The sequence below is a fragment of the Podarcis vaucheri genome, assembly GCF_965113315.1.
Source record: "Podarcis vaucheri genome assembly, chromosome: 5".
Classification (NCBI taxonomy): domain Eukaryota; kingdom Metazoa; phylum Chordata; class Lepidosauria; order Squamata; family Lacertidae; genus Podarcis; species Podarcis vaucheri.
This window is the reverse complement of record NC_138763.1, coordinates 11,803,064-11,829,129: the sequence shown is the minus strand read 5'-3', so window position 1 is coordinate 11,829,129 and position 26,066 is coordinate 11,803,064. Positions and strand designations below refer to the sequence as shown.

At 45.7% G+C, this 26,066-nt stretch overlaps 1 protein-coding gene and 1 long non-coding RNA gene across 3 annotated transcripts in view; one reads left to right on the top strand and one right to left on the bottom strand.

Moving 5' to 3' along the window:
- LOC309533422 overlaps positions 1–8,920 on the bottom strand; it is an 83,785-nt gene extending 74,865 nt beyond the window's left edge. Inside the window, exon 1 of the long non-coding RNA XR_014220235.1 lies at positions 8,884–8,920. This is a non-coding gene — a long non-coding RNA (uncharacterized lncRNA). The remainder of the gene's footprint in view (positions 1–8,883) is intronic.
- The window catches only part of USP13 (ubiquitin specific peptidase 13), an 82,315-nt gene that overhangs the window by 29,027 nt on the left and 27,222 nt on the right, over positions 1–26,066 (top strand). For both annotated transcript variants that reach the window (XM_082224162.1, XM_082224161.1), the window contains exons 4-10: positions 6,735–6,856; positions 7,377–7,519; positions 9,793–9,977; positions 20,579–20,673; positions 21,965–22,152; positions 23,848–23,919; positions 24,670–24,763. In XM_082224162.1, coding sequence (XP_082080288.1) covers positions 6,735–6,856; positions 7,377–7,519; positions 9,793–9,977; positions 20,579–20,673; positions 21,965–22,152; positions 23,848–23,919; positions 24,670–24,763 — 899 coding nt within the window. The remainder of the gene's footprint in view (positions 1–6,734; positions 6,857–7,376; positions 7,520–9,792; positions 9,978–20,578; positions 20,674–21,964; positions 22,153–23,847; positions 23,920–24,669; positions 24,764–26,066) is intronic.

The following is a 26,066-nucleotide window of genomic DNA, read 5'->3' as shown; positions in this document are numbered from 1 at the left end:
AACATGGGGCTCGAACCCACGACCTTGAGATTAAGAGTCTCATGCTCTACCAACTCCACACACATTTTAAGGGATGGTGAATTTAAATTTATTTCAGGTCTCTTCTATCTATCCCTTCATAAACTAGAAAATATTGCAGGGCTCAGCAGGGAATTTCCAGAGAGCAGAATCCTGTAAACATTAATTAGATTAAGGTCAACTATATTACGCCCTTGTAGTGGTATCTCGGGTTAAGTACTTAATTTGTTCCGGAGGTCCATTCTTACCCTGAAACTGTTCTTAACCTGAAGCACCACTTTAGCTAATGGGGCCTCCTGCTGCCGCTGCACCGCCGGAGCACAATTTCTGTTCTCATCCTGAAGCAAAGTTCTTAACCTGAGGTACTATTTCTGGGTTAGCGGAGTCTGTAACCTGAAGCGTATGTCACCTGAAGCATATGTAACCCGAGGTACCACTATACTTGAGCAAGGAAAACTTGAGTACCTGAGTATCAGTAACAGGGGCAGGAAATCTCAGGCCATGACCCTCAAATGTGGCCACACTGTCTGGCCCTTGGACTCTCTGCGAGTCCGTCAAAACTTGCCTACTGTACAAAGGTAATGTTTACATTTGTTGCTCCACCAACCTCTGACTCCGCCCACCACTGGCATGTGGCCCTCAGCAGATTGCCCAGCAGGAAATGCGGCCCTCAGGCTGAAGAAGGTTCCTCACCTCTGTGCTAAAAGGTTGAGAAGTTCTACCTTTTACTAAAGGAAAAAGAGATGGATCCCGCAGCCATCTCTGATGTGTAAAAGGGACCCTTGTGTCATCCTCTTCACAAATATCAGCTATCTTGCAAAATATATGAAAATCAAAGAGGCCCATCATAACATTCATGCTGAGCTTATGTGAAGTGATTTATGTGAAAATGTGCAGTGTCTTTTTCCTCACTACACACAGTTTGGGAAAGATCTTGGAGATCAGGTTCCAGATCAGGTTCTGGCTAAGGCGTTTTTGAATTACCAGCATCCTTGTTTGCAGGAGCGAGCATGGTGTTGTTAGGTTGTTGTTGTTGTTTAGTCGTTTAGTTGTGTCCGACTCTTCGTGACCCCATGGACCAGAGCATGTCAGGCACTCCTGTCTTCCACTGCCTCCCGCAGTTTGGTCAGACTCATGATGGTAGCTTCGCGAACACTGTCCAACCACCTCGTCCTCTGTCGTCCCCTTCTCCTTGTGCCCTCCATCTTGCCCAACATCAGGGTCTTTTCCAGGGAGTCTTCTCTTCTCATGAGGCGGCCAAAGTATTGGAGCCTCAGCTTCACGATCTGTCCTACCAATACTAAAATATAGGTTTCAGATTACAGTGGTGCCCCGCAAGACGAATGCCTCGCAAGACGGAAAACTCGCTAGACGAAAGAGTTTTCCGTTTTGGAGGTGCTCCGCAAAACGAACTTCCTATGGGCTTGCTTCACAAGACGACAATGTCTTGTGAGTTCCTGCTGGTTTTCCCCCTCCCCCCTTTTTCTAAGCCGCTAAGCCCCTTATCAGCTGATCCAATCAGCAGATAAGCCGCTAAAAGCCGCTAATAGCGCTAATCCGCTAATCCGTCAATGGGCTTGCTTCGCAAGACGAAAAAACCGCTAGACGAAGAGAATCACAGAACAGATTCTTTTCGTCTTGCGAGGCACCACTATACTAGTCACCTGCGTGGCTGGGCACCAGGAATTTTTCTAGTACTGAAATATTGTAGAGTTTTAAAAGCACTTTTGTCAATTCCAAATACGTGGCCTGCTTCCTGAAACTTGATACAGCTTTTCCTCAATGAACGTCTTATTTCCCTAGCACCTTTAGCATGATTAAAACTCTATTGTAGAAGTTTCATGTTTCCTTCTAAAAGAACCCTGTGAAAGAGATCATTAAGCTCATTGCTCAAACTCATCCGGTCCAGGAAATAGTTGCTTGCATTGAAGAAATACTTGAACCCAGGAGTTCCATATGCAGCACTTGTTTCCATTGGACTTTTTGACTCATAAATTGTCAGAAGGGACAACGCTGTAGCATTTATAAAATAACTGAAATGCTGCTTGAGACTTGAAGACCAAGATCCTAATTTCCCATAATTGCTGGGTAATTCAAGGGATTAGTTAGTTGACTGAAATAATAGAACCTTTCAACTCCAGGTCACTGCTTCACTTCCTGATGGGGGTCATTCTTGCCAGCAAAGTAATTAACATCCAGTTATTGGAAAGTATTCTGAGTTTAAGTAGGTGAAATTCCCATGTTTCCATTTGGAATGGACCCACATTTTATAATGGGTGCATTATGCCAATAATGAATTGTCCTCAGTAGTTAATGAAGTGAAGAAATAAGAATATTGGCCATTGTGATTGAAAAGAGCTTGCCGCAGAGAGCAAGCTCATCCTTTCCCTTCTTTTAGGTCAAACAATGTGTGGAAGATAAAGAAAAGGGTCCGCGGTCTGAAAGTTTTTTGTTCCTCTGGATAAATTGGCCATATACAGCTCATTGCATACTTTAAATCTGAGATTGTTCATGAAGGGGTGTGCATGTAATTCAGGTGTCTGAATTTTTGGCAGCTTATTTGGAATTGTGTGTGAATTAGAGGGTCAGACTAGATGACTCAGTTTGCGTTGTGAAGGAACCCCCCCCTAATATTACACAACATAATGCTATTATTTCCTCCATGGCAGAATTGCTTTCTCTTTAGTCTCACCGGGGCGTAGCCCCAGAAACTCTCTTCACAATGGCAGGAGTGAGACTGAGAGTACCTCTGAGCAAGTACAGTTTTCGTTATTTCTTTGTCTCTTGTCTCTCCCACAGCCCCAAATCACAGCCTGACTCAACACCTAGGACAGGGGTCTGCAACCTTTAAGACAAAAAGAGCCACTTGGACCCATTTTCAAAGGGAAAAAAAACTGGGAGCCGCAAAACTCGTCATTATAAAAATAACTTTTTTCTCACTTTTTTATTATTTCTTTGTTTGACCCCTCAGAATTACTCCTCCTCATAGAAATAAACGTTAAATTAACAAGTTACCTTTTTTTGTGTGTGTATTCTTCACTCCCCTTCAAAACAGTGACCAGCGTACATGCCCCCTTTCAATGAGTGACCAGCGTACATGCCCCTTACAATGTAGCGGGCGGGCGGGAAGGTGACGTCGGAACGGTGCGTGACTAACGCACGCACCGCCCCCATGCGACGTCACAGCCAGTACAGCGCCCGCCACAGTGGGGAGTGTCAGGGTGCACAATGCGCCTCCTCCCCTCGCTAGTATCCACCCCGGAGCCGCGGCAAAGGTGTAAAAGAGCCACATGCGGCTCCGGAGCCGCGGGTTGCAGACCCCTGACCTAGGATTAGGAGGCAGGCTGTGCCTTTGAGTTTAGACACTGAAGCTCAGGATCTCCTCTGTCTAAAAGAATGAAAGTTTACTACCCGTCTTCTCTCCCCCCTTTCCCCCCAATCTTATACTGTATACAACATTAAACTCTCACATCAAATATAACCGATCTGTAAAAAGGACTTCATGACCTGAAAACTGAGACAATGTATGTACTTTTGAAACCCAAGTAAATCATTAATAAAAACATTTTTTTTTTAAAGTAGCCATTACACTTGTGTATACTTTCCGCTTTGCATGTAAGTGTTGAATTGTGGGAGATATTTGTTCTATTAGGTATAGTGTTTCATCATTACCTTTTGGCTAAAATAAATATGATTAGTTTTAGCAATTGGGAGAAGATTCTGTAATTTCATTCCCCAATAGCTGATTGAGCATCTTTTCATACATGGGAGCTGGTGACTTCTCCTCTGATTTTCCACCCCTGTATGGGAATGGGCTGTTGGCGAACTAAACAATCTATGGTCTTTTAAACTGTGGGCTTTTAAAATTGGTTTTTGATTGTTACTGTGTTACGTACTCTGTGTTTTTACATTGTGAACCGTTCCGTGAGCCTCAGGTGAAATTCAGTCAATGAGTGTGAACTGGGAGAGAGCCACGGATATTACTCTGGTTGCATCTGGTTGGAGTTGTTGCAGCCTTTGCGATCTTGGAAGAAGCATAAGACTGATTCCTGGTACAGCCATGGCATGACCCCTGGCTGTATTGGTGACCCTGGGGGGGAGTTCCTAGTTGATGTGCATCAATAGGGCTCCCCCTACTGGTGGTTAACCCTTCTGAGACTTCCTGTAGGCGGTCAGGAATCAGATATACAGTGGTGCCCCGCAAGACGAATGCCTCGCAAGACGGAAAACTCGCTAGACGAAAGAGTTTTCCGTTTTGGAGGTGCTTCGCAAAACGAATCTCCTATGGGCTTGCTTCGCAAGACGACAATGTCTTGCGAGTTCCTGCAGGTTTCCCCCCCCTTTCCCCCCTTTTTCTAAGCCGCTAAGCCGCTTATCAGCTGATCCGATAAGCCGATAAACCGCTAAAAGCCACTAATAGCGCTAATAGCGCTAATCCGCTAATCTGTCAATGGGCTTGCTTCGCAAGACGAAAAACCCGCTAGACGAAGAGAATCACAGAACGGATTCTTTTCGTCTTGCGAGGCACCACTGTAGTCGATTTGGTTCCAATGCCTAACCCAATACCACTCACATTCTGTAACCAATAAAGTTGTGGCCTTTTTTAGCCCATTAACCTAAAATACTTGAGTCAAGTGTCTTTATTCCAACTAAAGGGGGAGGGTTCAGGGCCTTGCCACGCAACGGATGTTTCCAAAGGTGCCTATACAGTGGTACCTCGTGTTACGTACTTAATCCCTTCTGGAGGTCCGTTCATAGCAGGAAACAGCTCGTAACATGAGGCACACTTTCTCTAATGGCGCCTACCGCTGCTGCCGCACCATCGGAGCGCAACTTCCGCTCACATCCCAGGGCAAAGGTCGCAACAAGGGGCTTCTACTTCCGGGTTAGCGGAGCGCATAACCCGCAGCATTCATAAGGGGGACAGTACGTAACACGAGGTAGCACTGTATGTAGGAGAGCCGGGGGTGGGGTATAGGAAAGGGGTGGTTGGCAGAGTGGGCAAAGGAGAGAACTGACCTTGAGCGTCTGCGTGGTTCGTATTGAACTGCTATTGGGGAAACCCAAACTGAATGTACTGTTTTTGCAGCACATTTATTAGCAGAGTGAATGGAGCGATGGATGACTGTAGTCTGGGGATTGACAAGATATATTGGAGTGTTTGGTGTGTATTGGCAGAAAGAGTGACATTGGATGAGCTTGTGAGTATTGTCTGATACGTGCTTTTGCCGTAGGAAAATTAGTAGTATTTAAGAGGGATTCTGGATATTATGTGTTTGTGTGGGTAGGGCTGAGCGCTGCTCAGGGACGCAGGTGGTGCTGTGGGTTAAACCACAGAGCCTAGGACTTGCCGATCAGAAGGTTGGCGGTTCGAATCCCCGCGAGGGGGTGAGCTCCCATTGCTCGGTCCCTGCTCCTGCCAACCTAGCAGTTCGAAAGCACGTCAAAGTGCAAGTAGATAAATAGGTACCACTCTGGCGGGAAGGTAAACAGCATTTCCGTGTGCTGCTCTGGTTCGCCAGAAGCGGCTTAGTCATGCTGGCCACATGACGTGGAAGCTGTACGCCGGCTCCCTTGGCCTATAAAGCGAGATGAGCGCCACAACCCCAGAGTCGGTCACGACTGGACCTAATGGTCAGGGGTCCCTTTACCTTTACCTTAAGAGGGATTCTGGATATGATGTGTCTGTGTGGGTGGGGCTGAGCGCTGCATGTTGTGAGTCAGGCCTTGACAAGAGGGGAGGGATCCCTGGCGCTTAAGATGTTTCGCAATGTGATGCCATGTTTTTTTTCTTTTTGTGGATTCTAAATTTTGTTTGGTATTGTAGTTTATCAGTCTCAGTATTTATAGATAGGGATATTGTATTGTTGTAACCAGCTTATATGTTAACATTTGTTTATATGCAAATATATAAAATATATAAACATTTGTTTATATATTACATCAGTGTACAGGGGGCTGTACACAGCCAGAATAAGAATTCTACCCCAAAGGGTGTACAGTCGAAAACAGCCAATATAAACAATACAGTAAAAAATCAATAGTTTAAAATGTCCAGTTCACAAACCATTGCACCAGCTATACTAAAACAGCCACCCACAACTGGAACCAGAAGTCTTCACTGTTTAGGGCCAACAGGGATTGCTTGGTTGATGGATGAAACCTTGGTTTGCACCTCTGGGCGATGGCTCCCATAAGTACATACCTGAAGGGTTGGAGAAACAAACATAAGCTCAGAAAATATGCTGAAGTCTTCCAGGTGTTTCTCTCTCACTCCAGTCCTCTCCTCCAGCAAGCCAAGAGGCTGCCTTGGTATCAAGCGTTGTATATATACATCCCCATATATATTCATGAAATGAATAAATAAATAAAATTTCACAGTTTGGGTACATGTGGGTGGGAGAGAACCACGTATATAGCCTTGACCACCTAGGAAGAAAGGTTGGAATGTAATGAATAAACAAGCTGTCATTTTTAAAAAACTGACATTTTCCTCAAGAGGCTTAATTAAAGAGAGAGAGAAAATATTGCCTGAGAGTACATGGTTTGTTGAATTAACATTTGAACTATTGTTGTACTGCTAATTGATTTAAAAGTGTTAACTTGAGCAACTAGGTGCCTGGGAATTCCCCAAGCAAGGCCTGGTGTAAGTCTAGTATCTTTACCTGTTATCATTTTAATGCTCTGAGTTTTCTCTCATTCTCTCCCTCTTGCAGACCTAGAATCCAATGGTGATTTAAACAACGATGATTATGAATTTGAGGATGAAGCTAAACTTGTCATATTTCCAGACCACTTTGAAATTCCTTTACCCAACATAGAAGAGTTGCCAGCTTTGGTAAGTGTGGGTAACAGACAAAGAATGGGATTTAAACTGATTTAATCTGTTTTCACTCTTAAAGGATCATGGGTGCCAAGCCTGGGAAAGACCTATTTGTGGGATCTTGGAGAACTGCTAGAATAGGCCACGCTGAGCTTAAGTAGGTTTTTAAGGCAGAGCCTTATATTTTGGTAGAACAGGGGAATATAATGGCTGAGAGTGTATGTGTTGCATGGCTGAGTCCTTTACTGAAATCTTGACTCAGCCTTGAACTCACTTGATGGTCTTGGGCAAAATGTTGTCTTTTAACTCCACTCCTCTGCAATATAGGGATACTTTTGACCTGCCTTGCAGGACTCTTGTGAGGACTACGGAAAGAGTGCAATCATTCTAAAGTGCTATATGAAAGCTAATTGCTTATCATTACTGGTGCACTTGGTTGCAAACACTATAACGTAGGGATAGTTTTGTCTTTTGGTTTTGGTTTTTTTACGTTGCCTTTTATGTTCAGTTTGACTTTGCCCCCCCCCACCTCTAGGTTACGATAGCTTGTGACGCAGTCCTCAGTTCGAAATCTCCTTATAGGAAGCAAGACCCAGATTCGTGGGAAGAGGAGCTGCAAGTCTCCAAACATGCCAACACTCTTGTACAGATGGACAATGGAGTCAGGATTCCTCCCAGGTGAGACTGTTTCACTTTGTTACCTAAGAACTTCCCTGTGGAACAGATCCCAGAACCCACCTAATCCAGTTTCTGCATCCCGTGTTAACCAATTGGATGCCTTTGGGGATGGGTGGTTGGGATAGGTGCCTGGTTAAAGAACAAGACCAGAAAACCACACTTGCCAAGAATAATGTGATATAGAGAGAAATACCGTATTTTTCGCCCTATAGGACGCACCGGCCCATAGGACGCACCTAGATTTTTTTTGGGGTAGGGAATAAAGGGATAAATTTTTATTCCCCCCCCCCCAGGCGCGGGGCTGGGGCGGGGGAAGCCCGAGCTTCCCCCTCCCCCAGCCCCCAGAACAGGACCCAGAGCGATGGCGAAGCTGCGTGCAGCTCTGGCATGGCTCTGGGAGCTTGCGGGGCTGGAGGAGGGGGAAGCCCTCCGCCAGCCTTCTAACCAAGTTGGGGGACAGCGCCTCCTGCTGTCCCCCGAGTTTGCGGGGCTGGCGACGGGGAGGAGCAGAGCAGGCTTCTCCCCCCCCCGCCAGCCTTCTAACCAAGTCGGGGGACAGCGGGAAAGGCGAGCTGCGCCTCTCTTGCTGTCCCCCGAGTTTGCGGGGCTGGCGACGGGGAGGAGCAGGCTTCTCCCCCCCGCCAGCCTTCCAGCCAAGTCGGGGGACAGCGGGAAAGGCGCGCTGCGCCTCCCCGCTGTCCCCCGAGCTTGTGGGGCTGGCGGTGGGGCTCTCCAGGCTTCAGCGAAAGCCTGCATCTGCCCCATAGGACGCACACACATTTCCCCTTCATTTTTGGAGGGGAAAAAGTGTGTCCTATAGGGCGAAAAATACGGTAGCTAAGGAGCTCTCGGGTAAGACCTTCCAGGAGGACCCCACCTCAACCCCATAGCACATAGATATGTAGCGCAACACTTTTATAGAAACCATCTTATCTGTCACTCCTTTCATTTTCTGTCTGCAGCAGCCATTAAGTTCCCTGTTGGCAGCTATTTACGTTTTCTTCATACCCATTAACACTGCATTAATCCATTATCTGCCTCACGCAAAGGACATTAAAGTTAATTAAATGATTCTAAAGTGCTCTGCAGTACATTATATGGTTTTATAACATTTAATATACAATGTTTTAAACCATTAGCAGGTCTTTCTGCTTTATTTGACACATTTGTATTGAGTGTTCCGTATTGAATACTCAGTATAGGAGGACAGTTTGCTCACATTAATCCCTTTTTACCCAGTCCTCCCTGTTCCTGCCTTTCCATCTTTTTGTTCCCCCACTACCGAAATGTTGGTTGTAAGTTTTCCTAGAGCTTAATGTCTGTTGTGTTCCTTTTCTTACGTTGGTCTGTATATATACACACACTGTCTTTTTCGCCCCATAGGACGCACCTAGGTTTTTTTTTTTTTGGGGGGGGGAAATAAAGGGAAAAAAATTTATCTCCCCCCCCATGCGTGGGGGCTGGCGCAGGGGAAGCCTGAGCTTCCCCCGATCCCAGCCCCCAGAACAGGCTACCGCCCCAAGCCTCGCGCGCCCGGCGGGACCTCCGGCCGGGCGCACGAGGCTTGCCGACATCTGTTTGAAGCACGGGGCGTGCTACGCAACACGCCCCGTGCTTCGGGCTGCAGGCTGCTGCCCGCAAGCCTTGCACGTCTGGCCGGACCTCCCGCCGGGCACGCGAGGCTTGCGGATAGCTTCCTGAAGCCTGGGGAGCGAGAGGGGTCGGTGCGCACCGACGCCTCTCGCTCTCCAGGCTTCAGCGAAAGCCTGCAATGGCCCCATAGGACGCACACATATTTCCCCTTCATTTTTGGAGGGGGAAAAGTGCGTCCTGTAGGGCGAAAAATACGGTATATTGATAGCACCGTGGACCAGATTCAACTAACAGATCCTCCTAGTAGACTTCTCCTTGCACAACAGAGCTCCCCTGCATGTCCCCCAATTGGCTCTGGGCAGCTCAGGAGTGAACATAAGAAGGAGAGGCTTGTTTCCTCAGGCAAGCAGAAACGCTTATGTTAAGAAAACATTTGTAACAGAGCAGTACTGATTTTCTTCCTCCGTACAGTTATCGTTAATGAAGAGCAGCAGTTTTTGAGGATTGGTGATGTGGGGCTACTCAGATGGCGGCAGATTGTGGTTGTCCCATTGGCAGTTGACAAGGAGAACCCTATGGTTAATCCAATCTGGGAATCTTGGCCACTTGCTGGTTTTGGAGGTAGACCCAGGTTTCCCCAGTATTGCCAATCTAACCCCTGAATGTTTCTTGCTTTTCAGTGGCTGGAAATGCTCAAAATGTGACCTGCGGGAGAATCTTTGGCTGAATCTCACAGATGGGTCAGTACTGTGCGGAAAGTGGTTCTTTTACGGCAGTGGAGGAAATGGACATGCTCTGGAACACTATAAGGAGATGGGTTATCCCTTAGCAGTGAAGCTTGGAACAATTACTCCTGATGGTGCAGGTTAGTCAGTAAGAAAATAAGTACCTTTTATCAGGTAGCCCACATCTCTTGGTTTTATCACAGACATGTGGGTATAGAAGAGGGCAGGAAAATGAGGAAGTAAGCAGGGGTTTTACAGAAACTGAATTCGGGACATGGTACAACATTCTGCACTCTCACAGAACCGGGATATACACAAGTGTCCTGGATGATGTCTTTTCTGCATTGCAACTCTGGGCCGCAGGAGAGCTGGCTGGCTTGTCTAGGGCCTAATGACCAAGCAGAGTTTTGAACGTTGAGTTTGCTATGTTCTGTAGTTGACGGGATACGTCCTCCGAACAATACTGGAACCGCACAGAAAGGCCAGTAACACATCTGACTGCTCTCAACAAAGGCAGGCCATGTTGTGCAACTCAAAGGATTCTTATTCCTGCCCATGCACACAGTTTTGCTGCAAAGCGGGGAAACACATCCTTTCAACATTGCCACGGCAAAACAGATTTGGTGCTTGGCTTGAGTGTGCCACATCCGAGGAGGAGGCTGCACGTTTAGAACAAAGGGATTTGCAGACCCCTTCAGCATAGCCCCACGTTTTTGTTACCCGGCTCCCAGGGGCCCTGTGGCTCAGCTGGCGGCTCTCTACAGCTCTCCTTCCACCCCCAAACTCTTACCGTAGAATTAATGCAGCATCAGGAAGCACATAAATCATTGGAACTTCTGGCTGCGACTGAAAAGGGCAGAGTGGCCTCTTGTCATGTTAATGGTTGTGCACTGAGGGCATAGGGACAAAATTTATTAGGGGAAGGGATGCTAATGAGGCTTATGTGCCCATCTTGATGCACGATTGACATACTGCTCTGGAGGGCTTCCATCTGGCCAGGGGTGGGGTGGGGATCAAAGGCTCTGGTCTTGAGTCACCTGCATAATATTTTGGCCAAAGCAGGCTATTAAGAGGACCGACATATTGCAGTGGGAATTTGCGTAACAGTACAGATTTCAGTTGGTTAATAATAGAACAGAGCCATAGCAGAGAATTAAACATGCACGTAGTCTTTTAAGTATCCTAGGTTACCTTTAAAATCTTTATCATTCATCCTTGCAAACAATTCTTTTAGCAGGGAGGGGAGGAGGGACAATAGTTCTCTGTGTACTCTTCGCTCCCTTCGTCCCCCCCCCGAAAAACACAATAGGCCAGACAACGTGTTTTATTCTTGCTTACAGTAAACAAGAGCAGTTTACTAATCCTTAATATTTTCTTTTTGTCTAATTTGTGATCAGTTAGATACCAGAGGGTCCTAAATACAAAAGGAAATATGAAACAAGTTTGCAGTCAGTATTGTGAAAAATTCAGGTTTTAAAGTGTACTGATCTTTTGATTTCAGCGGAGAACTGTAAGCTTCAGTTTCATCCCATTCTTATAACTGCTAAAAGGAATTAGTGTAGTTTGCATTTCCAGGGTTCCTTGAGTGCAAACTCAAATGAAAAAAGAAGAAATTTTAAAGATATCCAGAGGGGTTGCTTTGTAATCTGTTTCTGCGAAAACAACAAAGAATCTTGTAAGACTTTAAAAGACTGACAAATTATGTTATGTCGTAAGCTTTTGTGGCTTGGAGCCTTCTTCATCAGAAATATGAAATGTAATCCTCAGTTGGCATGGATGTAATGTAAAAGTTGGAGTAAAATGGCAATGAAAGGCAAACAAAGATTTGTATCCAAGTGTCCTTAGGTGAATATCAGCACTTCAAAAGTTGACCTCAGCTGGCCTCCAGAATGGCTTATTTGCCTGGACTTTCAAATGTTATTGTTTTGTCCCTGTTTTGTTTTATCTCTAGTCAGACACCCATATGGATGTTTTTTCCAGCTGAAGTGAAATGCTTCAAATACTATTACGGATGTAACCCAAGGTTCATTTAGTTGGCTCTGATAAAGGCGACTCTGATAAAGCACACAAACTTTTTCCAGGTGTCGCACAGCATTGTGACTTAACTGGAAAAGCACGAGAACACCGAGCTCTTGTTTACAGAGGGGAACAATAACATGTACCTGGAAACAGAGACTCCTTTGGCATGCAATGGCAGCAGAAGGGCACCATGCCTATCCATAAATGCCAGCAGGGTCACCCTTGGCAGACACTGGCGGAGAGAATGCTGGACTTTATCAGCTGGACATCGCAACGCTTATCGAGAGGAACACTGCTCCTGTTTTTGCCTTGCAGGATTTAGGAGGCCAGAAATTATATGGCTGGATGATGCTCACGGTTTTAACTCTGATAAAACCTTAGTATGCTGCTTTTGAACCCAAATTAGGATTACAAGGTGATTTAGCAGCAGTAGCAGATCTGAAATTCCAGCTAATTTTAACCAGACTTAACACGGACACTGGCACCAGAGCCTGCAATAAACCTAGATGCCAACTTTGCTGCTACATACACCCGGACAACACCATTACTGGCCCCAACAACATCACACATACCATCTCGGGACTATTTAATTGCTCATCGTCTAACATTGTGTATGCCATCAAATGCCAACAGTGTCCTTCAGCTCTCTATATTGGACAAACAGGCCAAACCTTTGTTGTTGTTGTTGTTTAGTCGTTTAGTCGTGTCCGACTCTTCGTGACCCCATGGACCAGAGCACGCCAGGCACTTCTGTCCTCCACTGCCTCCCGCAGTTTGATCAAACTCATGCTAGTAGCTTCAAGAACACCATCCAACCATCTCATTCTCTGTCGTCCCCTTCTCCTTGTGCCCCCCATCTTTCCCAACATCAGGGTCTTTTCCAGGGAGTCTTCTCTTCTCATGAGGTGGCCAAAGTATTGGAGCCTCAGCTTCACGATCTGTCCTTCCAGTGAGCGCTCAGGGCTGATTTCCTTCAGAATGGAGAGGTTTGATCTTCTTGCAGTCCATGGGACTCTCAAGAGTCTCCTCCAGCACCATAATTCAAAAGTATCAATTCTTCGGCGATCAGCCTTCTTTATGGTCCAGCTCTCACTTCCATACATCACTACTGGGAAAACCATGGCTTTTACTATACGGACCTTTGTTGGCAAGGTGATGTCTCTGCTTTTTAAGATGTTGTCTAGGTTTGCCATCGCCTTTCTCCCAAGGAGCAGGCGTCTTTTAATTTCGTGACTGCTGTCACCATCTGCACTGATCATGGAGCCCAAGAAAGTAAAATCTCTCACTGCCTCCATTTCTTCCCCATCTATTTGCCAGGAGGTGATGGGCCCAGTGGCCATGATCTTCGTTTTTTTGATGTTGAGCTTCAGACCATATTTTGCGCTCTCCTCTTTTATCCTCATTAAAAGGTTCTTTAATTCCTCTTCACTTTCTGCCATCAAGGTTGTGTCATCTGCATATCTGAGGTTGTTGATATTTCTTCCGGCAATCTTAATTCCGGCTTGGGATTCATCCAGCCCAGCCTTTCGCATGATGAATTCTGCATATAAGTTAAATAAGCAGGGAGACAATATACAGCCTTGCCGTACTCCTTTCCCAATTTGGAACCAATCAGTTGTTCCATATCCAGTTCTAACTGTAGCTTCTTGTCCCACATAGAGATTTCGCAGGAGACAGATGAGGTGATCAGGCACTCCCATTTCTTTAAGAACTTGCCATAGTTTGCTGTGGTCAACACAGTCAAAGGCTTTTGCATAGTCAATGAAGCAGAAGTAGATGTCTTTCTGGAACTCTCTAGCTTTCTCCATAATCCAGCGCATGTTTGCAATTTGGTCTCTGGTTCCTCTGCCTCTTCTAAATCCAGCTTGCACTTCTGGGAGTTCTCGGTCCACATACTGCTTGAGCCTTCCTTGTAGAATTTTAAGCATAACCTTGCTAGCATGTGAAATGAGTGAAATTGTGCGGTAGTTGGAGCATTCTTTGGCACTGCCTTTCTTTGGGATTGGGATGTAGACTGATCTTCTCCAATCCTCTGGCCACTGCTGAGTTTTCCAAACTTGCTGGCATATTGAGTGTAGCACCTTAACAGCATCATCTTTTAAAATTTTAAACAGTTCGGCTGGAATACCATCACTTCCACTGGCCTTGTTATTTGCAGTGCTTTCTAAGGCCCATTTGACTTCACTCTCCAGGATGTCTGGCTCAAGGTCAGCAACCACACTACCTGGGGTGTACGAGACATCCATATCTTTCTGGTATAATTCCTCTGTGTATTCTTGCCACCTCTTCTTGATGTCTTCTGCTTCAGTTAGATCTTTACCACTTTTGTCCTTTATTATGGTAATCTTTGTACGAAATGTTCCTTTCATATTTCCGATTTTCTTGAACAGATCTCTGGTTCTTCCCATTCTGTTGCTTTCCTCTATTTCTTTGCATTGCTCGTTTAAGAAGGCCTTCTTGTCTCTCCTTGCTATTCTTTGGAAATCTGCATTCAATTTCCTGTATCTTTCACTATCTCCCTCGCATTTTGCTTGCCTTCTCTCCCCCGCTATTTGTAAGGCCTCGTTGGACAGCCACTTTGCTTTCTTGCATTTCTTTTTCATTGGGATGGTTTTAATTGCTGCCTCCTGTATAATGTTGCGAGCCTCCACCCATAGTTCTTCAGGCACTCTGTCCAGCAAATCTAAATCCTTAAACCTGTTCCTCACTTCCACTGTGTATTCATAAGGGATTTGGTTTAGATTGTATCTTACCTGTCCAGTGGTTTTTCCTACTTTCTTCAGTTTAAGCTTGAATTTTGCTATAAGGAGCTGATGATCTGAGCCACAGTCAGCTCCAGGTCTTGTTTTTGCTGACTGTATAGAGCTTCTCCATCTTTGGCTGCAGAGAATATAATCAATCTGATTTCGATGTTGGCCATCTGGGGATGTCCATGTGTAGAGTCGTCTCTTGTGTTGTTGGAAAAGCGTGTTTGTGATGACCAGCTTGTTCTCTTGACAGAACTCTATTAGCCTTTGCCCTGCTTCGTTTTGATCCCCAAGGCCAAACTTGCCAGTTGTTCCTTTTATCTCTTGATTCCCTACTTTAGCATTCCAATCCCCTATAATGAGCAGAACATCCTTCTTTGGTGTCACTTCTATAAGGTCTTGTAAGTCTTCATAGAATTGGTCAATTTCAGTTTCTTCAGCACCAGTAGTTGGTGCATAAACTTGGATTACTGTGATGTTAAAAGGTCTGCCTTGGATTCGTATCGAGATCATTCTATCATTTTTGAGACTGCATCCCAGTACAGCTTTCGCCACTCTTTTGTTGACTATGAGGGCCACTCCATTTCTCTTACGGGTTTCTTGCCCACAGTAGTAGATATGATAGTCATCCGAACTGAATTCGCCCATTCCCGTCCATTTTAGCTCACTGATGCCCAGGATGTCAATATTTATTCTTGCCATCTCATTTTTGACCACATCCAACTTACCCAGGTTCATGGTTCTTACATTCCAGGTTCCTATGCAATATTTTTCTTTACAGCATTGGACTTTCCTTTCGCTTCCATGCATATCCACAACTGAGCGTCCTTTCGGCTTTGGCCCAGCCGCTTCATCAGCTCTGGATCTACTTGTACTTGTCCTCCGCTCTTCCCCAGTAGCATGTTGGACACCTTCCGACCTGAGGGGCTCATCTTCCAGCGTCATAACTTTTATATGCCTGTTGTCTTTGTCCATGGAGTTTTCTTGGCAGGGATACTGGAGTGGCTTGCCGGTTCCTACTCCAGGTGGATCACGTTTGGTCAAAACTCTCCACTATGACCTGTTCATCTTGGGTGCCCTGCTCGGCATAGTTCATAGCTTCTCTGAGTTCTTCAAGCCCCTTCGCCACGGCAAGGCAGTGATCCATGAAGGGGAAAGAATACGCCAAAGAATAAACGGACATAAATCAGACATCAAGAATCACAAAACAGAGAAACCAGTAGGAGAACACTTCAATCTCCCAGGACATTCTATACAAGATCTCAAAGTAGCTGTTTTACTGCAAAGGAATTTCAGAAATAGACTGGAAAGAGAAGCTGCTGAATTACAACTCATTACCAAACTTAAAACCATGGAGAGACCTGGTCTGAACAAAGACATTGGATTCTTATCTCATTATACATGACTCAGCCATTTTTCACCTTCTCACCCCCTGCCTTTTCCTGTAAGACCTATTGCAGTCGTTAAGAGTCGTCAACAGGCTCATCTCAGCTATCTGCCAATCTTCCCATTCCCACCACCCTTCTGAGTAATACCCCTCCCCACCTTCTCACTATATAGAAGGATCTGGCAACTTCTGTTTCAGTGTATCTGAAGAAGTGTGCATGCACACGAAAGCTCATACCAAGAACTAACTTAGTTGGTCTTTAAGGTGCTACTGGAAGGAATTTTTTTATTTTGACTATGGCAGACCAACACGGCTACCTATCTGTAGCTAATTTTAAGTTTCTCCTTCCACTGTTCCTATGGAGAAAGAGGTCATTTGTATTATCGTTTTTCAAATAAAGAAGGTGGCAATTAGGGAAGGCCTATCCCGTTTCGCTGCCTGAGACAAAATGGGAAGTTCCCCACCTTTCTGCCCCTGCCAAAGCCTCATTTACCAGGATCGCATGCCTATAGCCTCTGCAGAAATTCTGCTTCTGGCTGCTGGTGAGCTCTTGCAACAGCCCCACAAGATCACACAAAGGCCTCATACAACCTTCTCAATACCTTGGGTAAACAAGGCACTCTGTCTCTCTTACCAGCGTCTCAGGAAGGGCGCACGAGGCTCTGCACAACCTCCTGGAGCTCTTGCGTGATTTTGCAGGGCTCTTGTGAGATCTCCCTGGAGCCTGGAAGCCACTGCACCCACTTCTCTGGCGATGGTATGTGCCTATGGAGGTGCCCCTTGGATTTTACCGCCCGAGGTGGCTATCTCAGACTGCCTCATGACCCTGGTGGAAATCCTTTGAACTTACCCTCATTGGCAATATCAGCATTAGCAGATGGCAATATATTCCTTAGCAGATGGGAAGCTATGAGATGACTTGCCCCAAAGGCACACGGTATGCTTTGAATGCAGGTCTTTCAGATTCAAGTGCAGAGCTTTAATCTCCTGGTTCGCAGTCTTGTTCATCCTTCTGTTTTGCCGCACGTACACTGAACATTAAATCCGCTACAGTTAAAACCCAAATGAACTGGTTCCCTGCTGTGCTGTAAGTGAAGAGGAGACATGGACAGGTTGCCAAAAGGCCAGAGATGCCTGCCTGATTCAAGGAATAAGGTAGCCCAGCAACCTCCTGCAGGGGATGGTTAAACAAATATAAACAAACAGACATAGGAGTCCTTAATGGATCTGCCTCATGGAGAAAAACATCTTTGCCAGCCTGTTTAGATGCCACAGCTTGGATCCTAAGTTGCTCCTCCATCCATGCAATTGGGGGTTTGGGAGGAATTGCTCCCAGCTCCTACCCCCTGCAGCCCATGACACCATATGCCACACACCATTCCCAAGGCTCCTGCAACCCCAGCACCATATTTTTGTGGGGTGTGTTCGCGTGTGCGCATAGAGGGGTCTGCAGAGGAAAAATAGAGGCAGGAAAGGAAAGTTTGGATCCACACCTATATCCACACCATGCCAGTGTGGTGCAGTGGTTAAGAGCGGTAGACTCGTAATCTGGTGAACTGGGTTCGCATCTCCGCTCCTCCACATGCAGCTGCTGGGTGACCTTGGGCCAGTCACACTTCTCTGAAGTTTCTCAGCCCCACTCACCTCACAGAGTGCTTGTTGTGGGGGAGGAAGGGAAAGGAGAGAGTTAGCCGCTTTGAGACTCCATCAGGTAGTGATAAAGTGGGATATCAAATCCAAACTCCTCTTCTTCTATAATACTATGTGTAGTAAGCACATGCTCTCAGATTGGGGGAGCACACAAGGAGTTACAGGGATGAGGAGAGCAACAGGATTTGTGGGGAGGCACATCTGGCATGTGCTGATGTCTTTTGCAATTGTACCCCACACTTCTTGGATGGAATTCTGGGTACCTCAAACTTGCTGGTAAACCAAGGCTTCATAGAACCATAGAATTATATAGTTGGAAGGGACCCAGAGGGTCATCTCATCTCCTGCAACGCACCTTTTTACTAGCTTCTTGGGCTGCTAGGGCCATCAAGGGAAATGTTGTCTGCTTTCAACTAGCAGGCTATGCAAGAACCTGGGGGGTGGGGAGTGGGTCCACCTTCTTATTTTGTACATAACAGCCCACACAGCTGCCCTCTCAGTGGCTACTAATCCTGCTGATTACATACTACCTCTAGCGTTAGAGCCAGTATGGTGTTGGTGATCGCTACTGCATCTTCTGACAGCAGATTTCATAGCTGAAGTGCAGTCCCAGGTTCTTCTGCCCCAGGGCAACTACACCCTTATGCCAATTAATTGAAACAAACAATGTAGTTTATTGTACAAAACTCACATATACATGTACAAAATTCACATATACATACATTAGTAACGGGTATGACCTCTGCTGTTTTTAAGCAGCATTTGAACACGGTTTGACATGGAGTCTACTAGTTTTGAACAGTCACTGCTGATTTTCGGATCCCTGTACCACACTTGAATCAGCGCCTGAATGAGCTTTTCCATAGTCGTATAGTCTACAGCACTGAGGCGACTATTGCATATAGCCCACAAATTCTCAGTGGTATTTACATCTGGGGAATTCCCTGGCCAATCAAATACCTGTATTTGTGGCTCTGTCATGAATTTCTTCACCACTTTTGATGTGTGACTGGGGGCTAGGTCCTGCTGCAATATCCCAGTGCCATCAGGACACCTCTTTTCCAGCTCTGGAATAACTCTATTTTGTAGAACCTCGATATATTGTGGCCAGAGCATCATTCCTTCTATTGGCTGCAGGCTTCCAACACCATAACGATCAACTGACTTTTTGTGTTTGTTGGGGGTACAGGATTACGAGTAAGATAGAAAACATGCTTTGTTTCAATTAATTTGCCCAAGGGTGTAGCATTTGGAGCAGAGTGTTCTTTCTGGCAGGTGGGGCAGGAAAGTTCTCAGCAGCTGCTCTTTCTCTTGCTGATGAAGCAACAAGGCAGTCCTCCCCTTGCTGTGTTATTTTCCTCTTGAAAGGCAGGGGTTGACCTGCGCTGCGCCCTAGCTTTTAGCTAACAGTTTTTTGGGCAGAGGAGCTACTTGCAGCCTGGTGGGGAGGCGGGGACTCTTCATTTGCTGGTAGGCAGCCACTCTGATCAAGAGAGAGCACCTGTGTGCCAGTTGCCTTGATTTGATTTCATGGAGAAAAGTGATCCCACAATCCCTGTCTCTCTTAACATTTGGAGGGGAGGATCCCTCTGGGTTTATTGGAGCAATGTTCATAACCCTTCCCCCTTCCCCAGAGACGACCTCTGAGTGGCCTTTTTGTTCTCTGGCCAATGGATGCTCTGGCCAGTGGATAGAGCCAAAGTGAGCTTATACTAAATCACTGGTTCATGCATGAGTAAGTAAGGTTAAATGATAAAGGGTAAGGATTTGCTGAATTAAATATCTGAACTGGAGTACAAAAAGGGAGGTGTGAGGAAGTCAAGAAACTAGTGAATGAAATGTGGGATATGAAAAGGTTGACCTTTTTCTGTTTTGTTTATTGGTGTTTTTATATTCTTTTTTTCTATTTTGTTGACTGTTTATTGCTGTGTACTTTTTATGTGTTTTGCTTTGTACTTCTTTTTTCTGTTTTTATAATTTTGCTTGGCTTTTGTATTTTGTGTTTGGACTTTGAAGTTTTTGATTGTTCTGTGAAACTTTAATAAATATTACTTAAATAAATAAATAAATAAATAAATAAATAAATCACTGGTTCATGCAGCCCAGCATTTTCTACTCCTGACTGGCAGTAGCTCTCTAATTTCAAGGCAGAGAAAGTGTGCCCTCTGATACCTTAAAACAGGCATGTCCAAAGTCCATCTAATCCAGCCCCTATGGCAGTTATTGGTCTATAATCCTAAAGAAGCTCAACAACTTTGGTCAGCCCTCATGCATGTTCATTTCATCTAATCTGAATGTTATTGTTATTCATGTTTTTATACTGTATTTTATGCTGCTTGTACAATTAAATGTTTTAAATTTGTTGTTAGCTGCCCTGAGCCCGGTTTTTGAACCGGAAAGGGCGGGGTATAAATAAAAAATTATTATTATTATTATTAAATCTGGCTCTCTTTGAAAAAAGTTTGGGCACCCCTGCCTTAAAAGAACTGGAGATTCCAGGGATTGAACCCGAGAACTACTGTGCGGAAAGCATTCATTCTGCCTCTTAGCTGTGACTTTCTTTCTAACACCTGAAAGCTCACTGCCGCAAGGACAGAGCCAGTTGCCTTATTCTGCGCCTCCCAAATCGCCCCTGCTGCAGGCTGGGCAATGTGGGATGAAGCCACAGAAGAGTGGCACCCCAAGCTGCTGCAGCAATGTCTGAAGGGCACCTTCGAATAGGGATCTCTTGGTTGCCAATGGAACCATTATATCGTGGAGAACTTGGTAGCGAACAGAATGTCCAGAATTTGCTTAATAGTTGAGCTGGCATGTGCGCAGCAAAATTACTATCGCTTGGCGTATTATGTAGGTGGTAAAGTTTCAAGAATATGCTGTTGTGAAATAACGCTGATGGGTAACACTCGGTGAGCAGTCCTTTTTCTTCTTTTCTCTGCAGATGTCTATTCCTTTGATGAAGAGGAGGCGGTTTTGGACCCACACATAGCCAAACACTTAGCACATTTTGGCATTGATATGCTCCAAATGCATGTAGTAAGCAGCTTTCCTTTTATTCAGGATCTGTGTCTTCAGCAGTCATGGAAAATAGCGGGGGAAATCAGTGCCTCAATTGGAAAAGCACAGTTTCCATTCTTGCGGGAGATACTTCTTTCTTTTAAAATATATAATCTGCTTTTCAGTTTATGTTCTCCTGCTAAAAGGCATCTGATAACATAATAAAATGACACCAGGCTGTTTCTTTCTTTCTTTCTTTATGAAAGATTTTCTTGTTTTACAGAAGTAAGTGTAATGCCTCGTATTTTTTCCATGTAACATTTTTACAAATTCTGAGTTTGGTAAGGCTCTAAGCATGTAGAGTGGGAAGTGAGAAAGAAGTGGGGAACCTTTCTCAGCCCAGGGGCCACATTACCTTCTGGGGAATCTTTTGGGGGCTGCTTGCAAGTGGTTGGAATGATGATTGTAAACTTAGGATCAGATACAGAAGCCTGGAATGCTGCTTTTGGCGTGAAGTTCCCCAACCCTGATGTACGATATATGTGTATTTGGAAACCAAGGCTACGCTTGCCCTCCTGCCCCCAGGATTGAACAGTACAGTCACATTTTGCAAAGTTTAAAAAAGTAAAGGGACCCCTGACCATTAGGTCCAGTCGTTGCCGACTCTGGGGTTGCAGTGCTCATCTTGCTTTATTGGCCGAGGGAGCCAGCGTACAGCTTCGGGTCATGTGGCCAGCATGACAAAGCTGCTTCTGGCGAACCAGAGCAGCGCACAGAAATGCCGTTTACCTTCCCGCCGGAGCAGTACCTATTTATCTACTTGCACTGGCATGCTAGGTTGGCAGGAGCAGGGACCAAGCAACGGGAGCTCACCCCATCGCGGGGATTCAAACTGCCGACCTTCTGATCGGCAAGTCCTAGGCTCTGTGGTTTAACCCACAGCGTCACCTGCGTCCCTAAGTTTAGGTCTCTGCAAATCGGACTCTCCATTTTCATTTTTATTTACCACATATTGCATGTGAAGCTCCATGGAAAAACGAGGGAGCTTTTTATGGGTATAGCAGTATCTCTTTCTGTGTTGCGGCTATAAAAGTGGGAGTAAGTTGTGATTGCAGTTGCTTAGATAATTCAGCAGGTGGCGACATGATTGCATTTGTATCTCAGCAAGCAGAAAGCAAACTATTTTATTGCTTAGTGTTTCATTTGGGAAAGTTCTCAGAACAAGGTGTTTTTTTCATTTTTCTATTTAAATACACCTGCTTTATAAGTTCATAACATACGCTTTTGAAAACTGCTGCTGCTTAAAAGCTTCTTTTTTTTTTGCATTCAGACGGAGAATGGCTCAAGAGATAACGACATCAAACCCAGAGTCTCTGAATGGGAAGTGATCCAAGAGTCTGGCATGAAGCTCAAGCCAATGTATGGTCCAGGATACACAGGCATGAAAAACCTGGGCAACAGCTGCTATGTCAACACTGTCCTACAAGCCATTTTCAGCATCCCTGAATTTCAGAGAGCGTAAGTCGTTCTAGGGAAGTTTTGCAGCAACCAGATTAGAACCTCTTATGTTCCTCATTGCACTACTAAGGCTCGCTACAGTACAGAATGGCAGACTCCAGGTCTGCCCCAGTGCTTATCCCCAACAGGGAGCTGTGGTTAATTGGGACTTCCATTGGTGAATGTAGTTGTTGCATCCTCACTTTACATATTTTGTTAGATGTGAAGTGAGTCTAATAGATACATGTCCAACCCATGTTTTATTTTTTCCATCTCTCTTTTTTTGAAAGCACTGCTAAGCTTGCTGGATTTTAAAGGGATCCTTCATCCATTAGGATGCGGGTGGCGCTGTGGGTAAAACCTCAGTGCCTAGGACTTGCCGATCGCATGGTCGGCGGTTCGAATCCCCGTGGCGGGGTGAGCTCCCGTCTTTCGGTCCCAGCTCCTGCCCACCTAGCAGTTCGAAAGCATGTCAAAGTGCAAGTAGATAAATAGGTACCGCTTTATAGCGGGAAGGTAAATGGCGTTTCCGTGTGCTGCGCTGGTGCTGGCTCGCCAGAGCAGCTTCGTCACGCTGGCCACGTGACCCGGAAGTGTCTCTGGACAGCGCTGGCCCCCGGCCTCTTAAGTGAGATGGGCGCACAACCCTAGAGTCGGACACGACTGGCCCGTATGGGCAGGGGTACCTTTCATCCACTATTCCCACCCCTGCAGCAACCATCTGTTTATTGAGTGCATATATAAATACTTCCCCTGAGAGACCCCTGGCCAGAGGGGATGGCTCTTCATTAGAATCCCTTCCCCCTGCACACTCTTGCCTAGCAACATAGGCAAGAGGCATAGCTGTCCTAGGAACTAATCCACTCCATCCTTCAGCCAAATGGAGATGGGGAGACAGAGGATCCCCAACTGCTGTTTTGCTCCCAGAAGGAACTGTATTGCTTGTGGAGTTCTAGCAGGTGTCTCACAATTCCAACCTCCAAAATTTGAGGATAAGCATTCATTTATTTATACACCACCCTTCTGCTGTTGTACTTAAGAGTGGCTTTGCAGCAATAAGGATAAAAACAGAGCACTAAAACTATAAATATACAAATTGGGCAGATCGTTAGAACATACAATGAGTGGTTTTCACTGCTTCCCCTTTGCTGACGTAACGGAAGGGAAGGAACGTCCAGTGATTCCTGTTTTTCCTCTCTGCAGCCCCCTCTGCCCCGGAAATCTGTTCCTGAAGGACCCCCAGTCCTCCAGAGCAGATTTTGAGGAAGTGCATGGGAAGGAGGAACAGGTGAACATTTCCTTCTTCTCGCGTTCTGCTGCCGGATGCCTTCTGTCAGCAGTGTGGAAGCATTGAATACCACCCAATGCAAAGAAAAAACCAACAGTGAGAGACTAAGAATGTTAGCAATTAAAATCCACCAGAAGTAGAATTAAGAGATGCTATATGTTCAAAGCTCATTGAATCAGATGGAGATGGTGTCTGACTGATGGATTTTGACTTGGGGACCTCAGCACTGTTATAGGAAAGACCCGGCCTCTCATTCTTGTCACACTGGGTATATTGAGATGGCAACAAGAGCAAGACCTCTGAAGTAGATTTTAAGGCCTAGGGAAGACTATATGGGAGCAAATCGTCTCCTCAGCAAATTATGTCAATGGGAAACAATCTGCTCTGTTTGAATGTTCTCTTCTTCTTCCACAATTCTCTCTGGATAGGTACGTCGGAAACCTTCCAAGAATATTTGACTACTCTCCTCTAGACCCAACACAAGATTTCAACACACAAATGTAAGTGGCAGGTTTTATATTAAGCAGCAGATTTCTCTGAATGGTTGAATCTCCCACATTGTTTGTTGCTTTAATAACCTTTAGGAGGTACCCAGACAAACACCGTTCGGGACATGGGGGAAAATGTCCTAATTACCTTTTGGCATTCTTATTAAATGACAGATTTTCTTTTGAACTTGGTTAGTGGCACGGCTTGCAGCGGCAATTATTCACGGTAGCTTTATCTTATAGGATGTAATTGATTATAAAGCTGACTTTAGCTGTTTCCATTCTGTGGATAGTGCCAAGCATTTGTTGATTTTGTTTGTTCAGTATTTATCTTGCTGCTTTACAATTTTCATTTAATTTATTTTTGGAACCACCTGTGACATTTGAGAAATGATTGTGCTTGATTGACTTTGATCTGATCGCTGTCTTTTGATTTGACCTGGACTTTCACCAGAGTAGTCCTGTTGTTTGTAATAAGCATAGCTATGTGGTATGGAGAGTATTTTCTCCCACATAGCTAATGCTACAGTATTTTGTGTGACTTGCTGCTTTTTGAAATGGGGGTGCCAAGATGGAAGAAGCTTAGGTAGATCATAGTAAGGATGTGTGTTCAGTGTGTGTGTTAACAGGTGGGCCACATTTAGCCTTACTTTCACCCTCCTGCTGTTTTCTCCCTACTCTGAGCCTGGTGGGAAACATTTTGTGTGCTTTCTCTCTCCTTCCCTACTCCCACCCCACCCCTACCCCCTCCCTCTACTACAGGGCTAAATTGGGACATGGCCTCCTTTCAGGCCAGTACTCTAAACCACCAACGAAATCTGAGCTCATTGAACAGGTGATGAAAGAAGAACACAAGGTATTTACCTAGCATGCACAGCTTGATAACTAGGTAGAAGATGTCAGGAGTTCAGCCTACACTCGAGTAGGACCCTGGCAGAGACACATGCACGATTGGCATGTTCCCTCCCTCCTGGACGATCGTTCGGGAGCTTCATAAGCTTTCTTCAGCCTGAACATCACAGTGACCGATGCCAACCGACACCGGCACACTTAGGGATCCGCAGAGTATGCGCAGTTGCGTAACAGACCTCAGCAACTCAGCATTTTGGCTAAACTACTTTACATATAAACACACACAGAGCACTGCAACATGGCTCCCTCTCTCTCTAGCATCAGACAGCAAAGAGAAAAAGAACAAAGGACAATAGTCCCACTTCACGGAACACAGTAACATAAACATCCTGTCTCCATCACTTCCCACTGTGTGGAGTCAAAACATACACCGTCATGTGAAAGACAAAAATCCAATGACTGCAATCATGGAGCAGGAATTCTAACAGAAGAGGCATCCAGACAACAGCATAGCTAGCTGCTTGGGTGCCCAGGGCAAGCTGCCCATGGGGGTGGGGCAAGCTGCCCATTGGGCGGGCCGAACCGGGGCAGGGCGTCCTGTGTGGAGCCTCACTGCCACCTCACCTACAGCTGTAGGGAGGCTGAGCCTGGGGGAGGCGGGCAGACGCAAGCCCCATGCTGCTGTTTTGGGCAGCGCAGAGCCTGCAAGCACCCAAGCCACCCAAGAGGCATGCGTGGCTAGGGCGCTTGCAGGCCCTGCGGTAAGTGCCGCCCCCCGTGGTGTGCCACCCCCCACCTAGCTACGCCTCTGTCGACAGATCTGGTCTGTGCCCTGCATCAGCTGAGCATGGCTCCCCAGAACATGTTCTTAGACACATCTATAATGTGTCTTGACATGAGCCAACAGTGTGACGCGGCAGCTAAAAAAGCCAATGCAATTCTGGGCTGCATCAATAGGAGTATAGCATCTAGATCAAGGGAAGTAATAGTGCCACTGTATTCTGCTCTGGTCAGACCTCACCTGGAGTACTGTGTCCAGTTCTGGGCACCACAATTCAAGAAGGACACTGACAAACTGGAACGTGTCCAGAGGAGGGCAACCAAAATGGTCAAAGGCCTGGAAACGATGCCTTATGAGGAACGGCTAAGGGAGCTGGGCATGTTTAGCCTGGAGAAGAGGAGGTTAAGGGGTGATATGATAGCCATGTTCAAATATATAAAAGGATGTCACATAGAGGAGGGAGCAAGGTTGTTTTCTGCTGCTCCAGAGAAGCGGACACGGAGCAATGGATCCAAACTACAAGAAA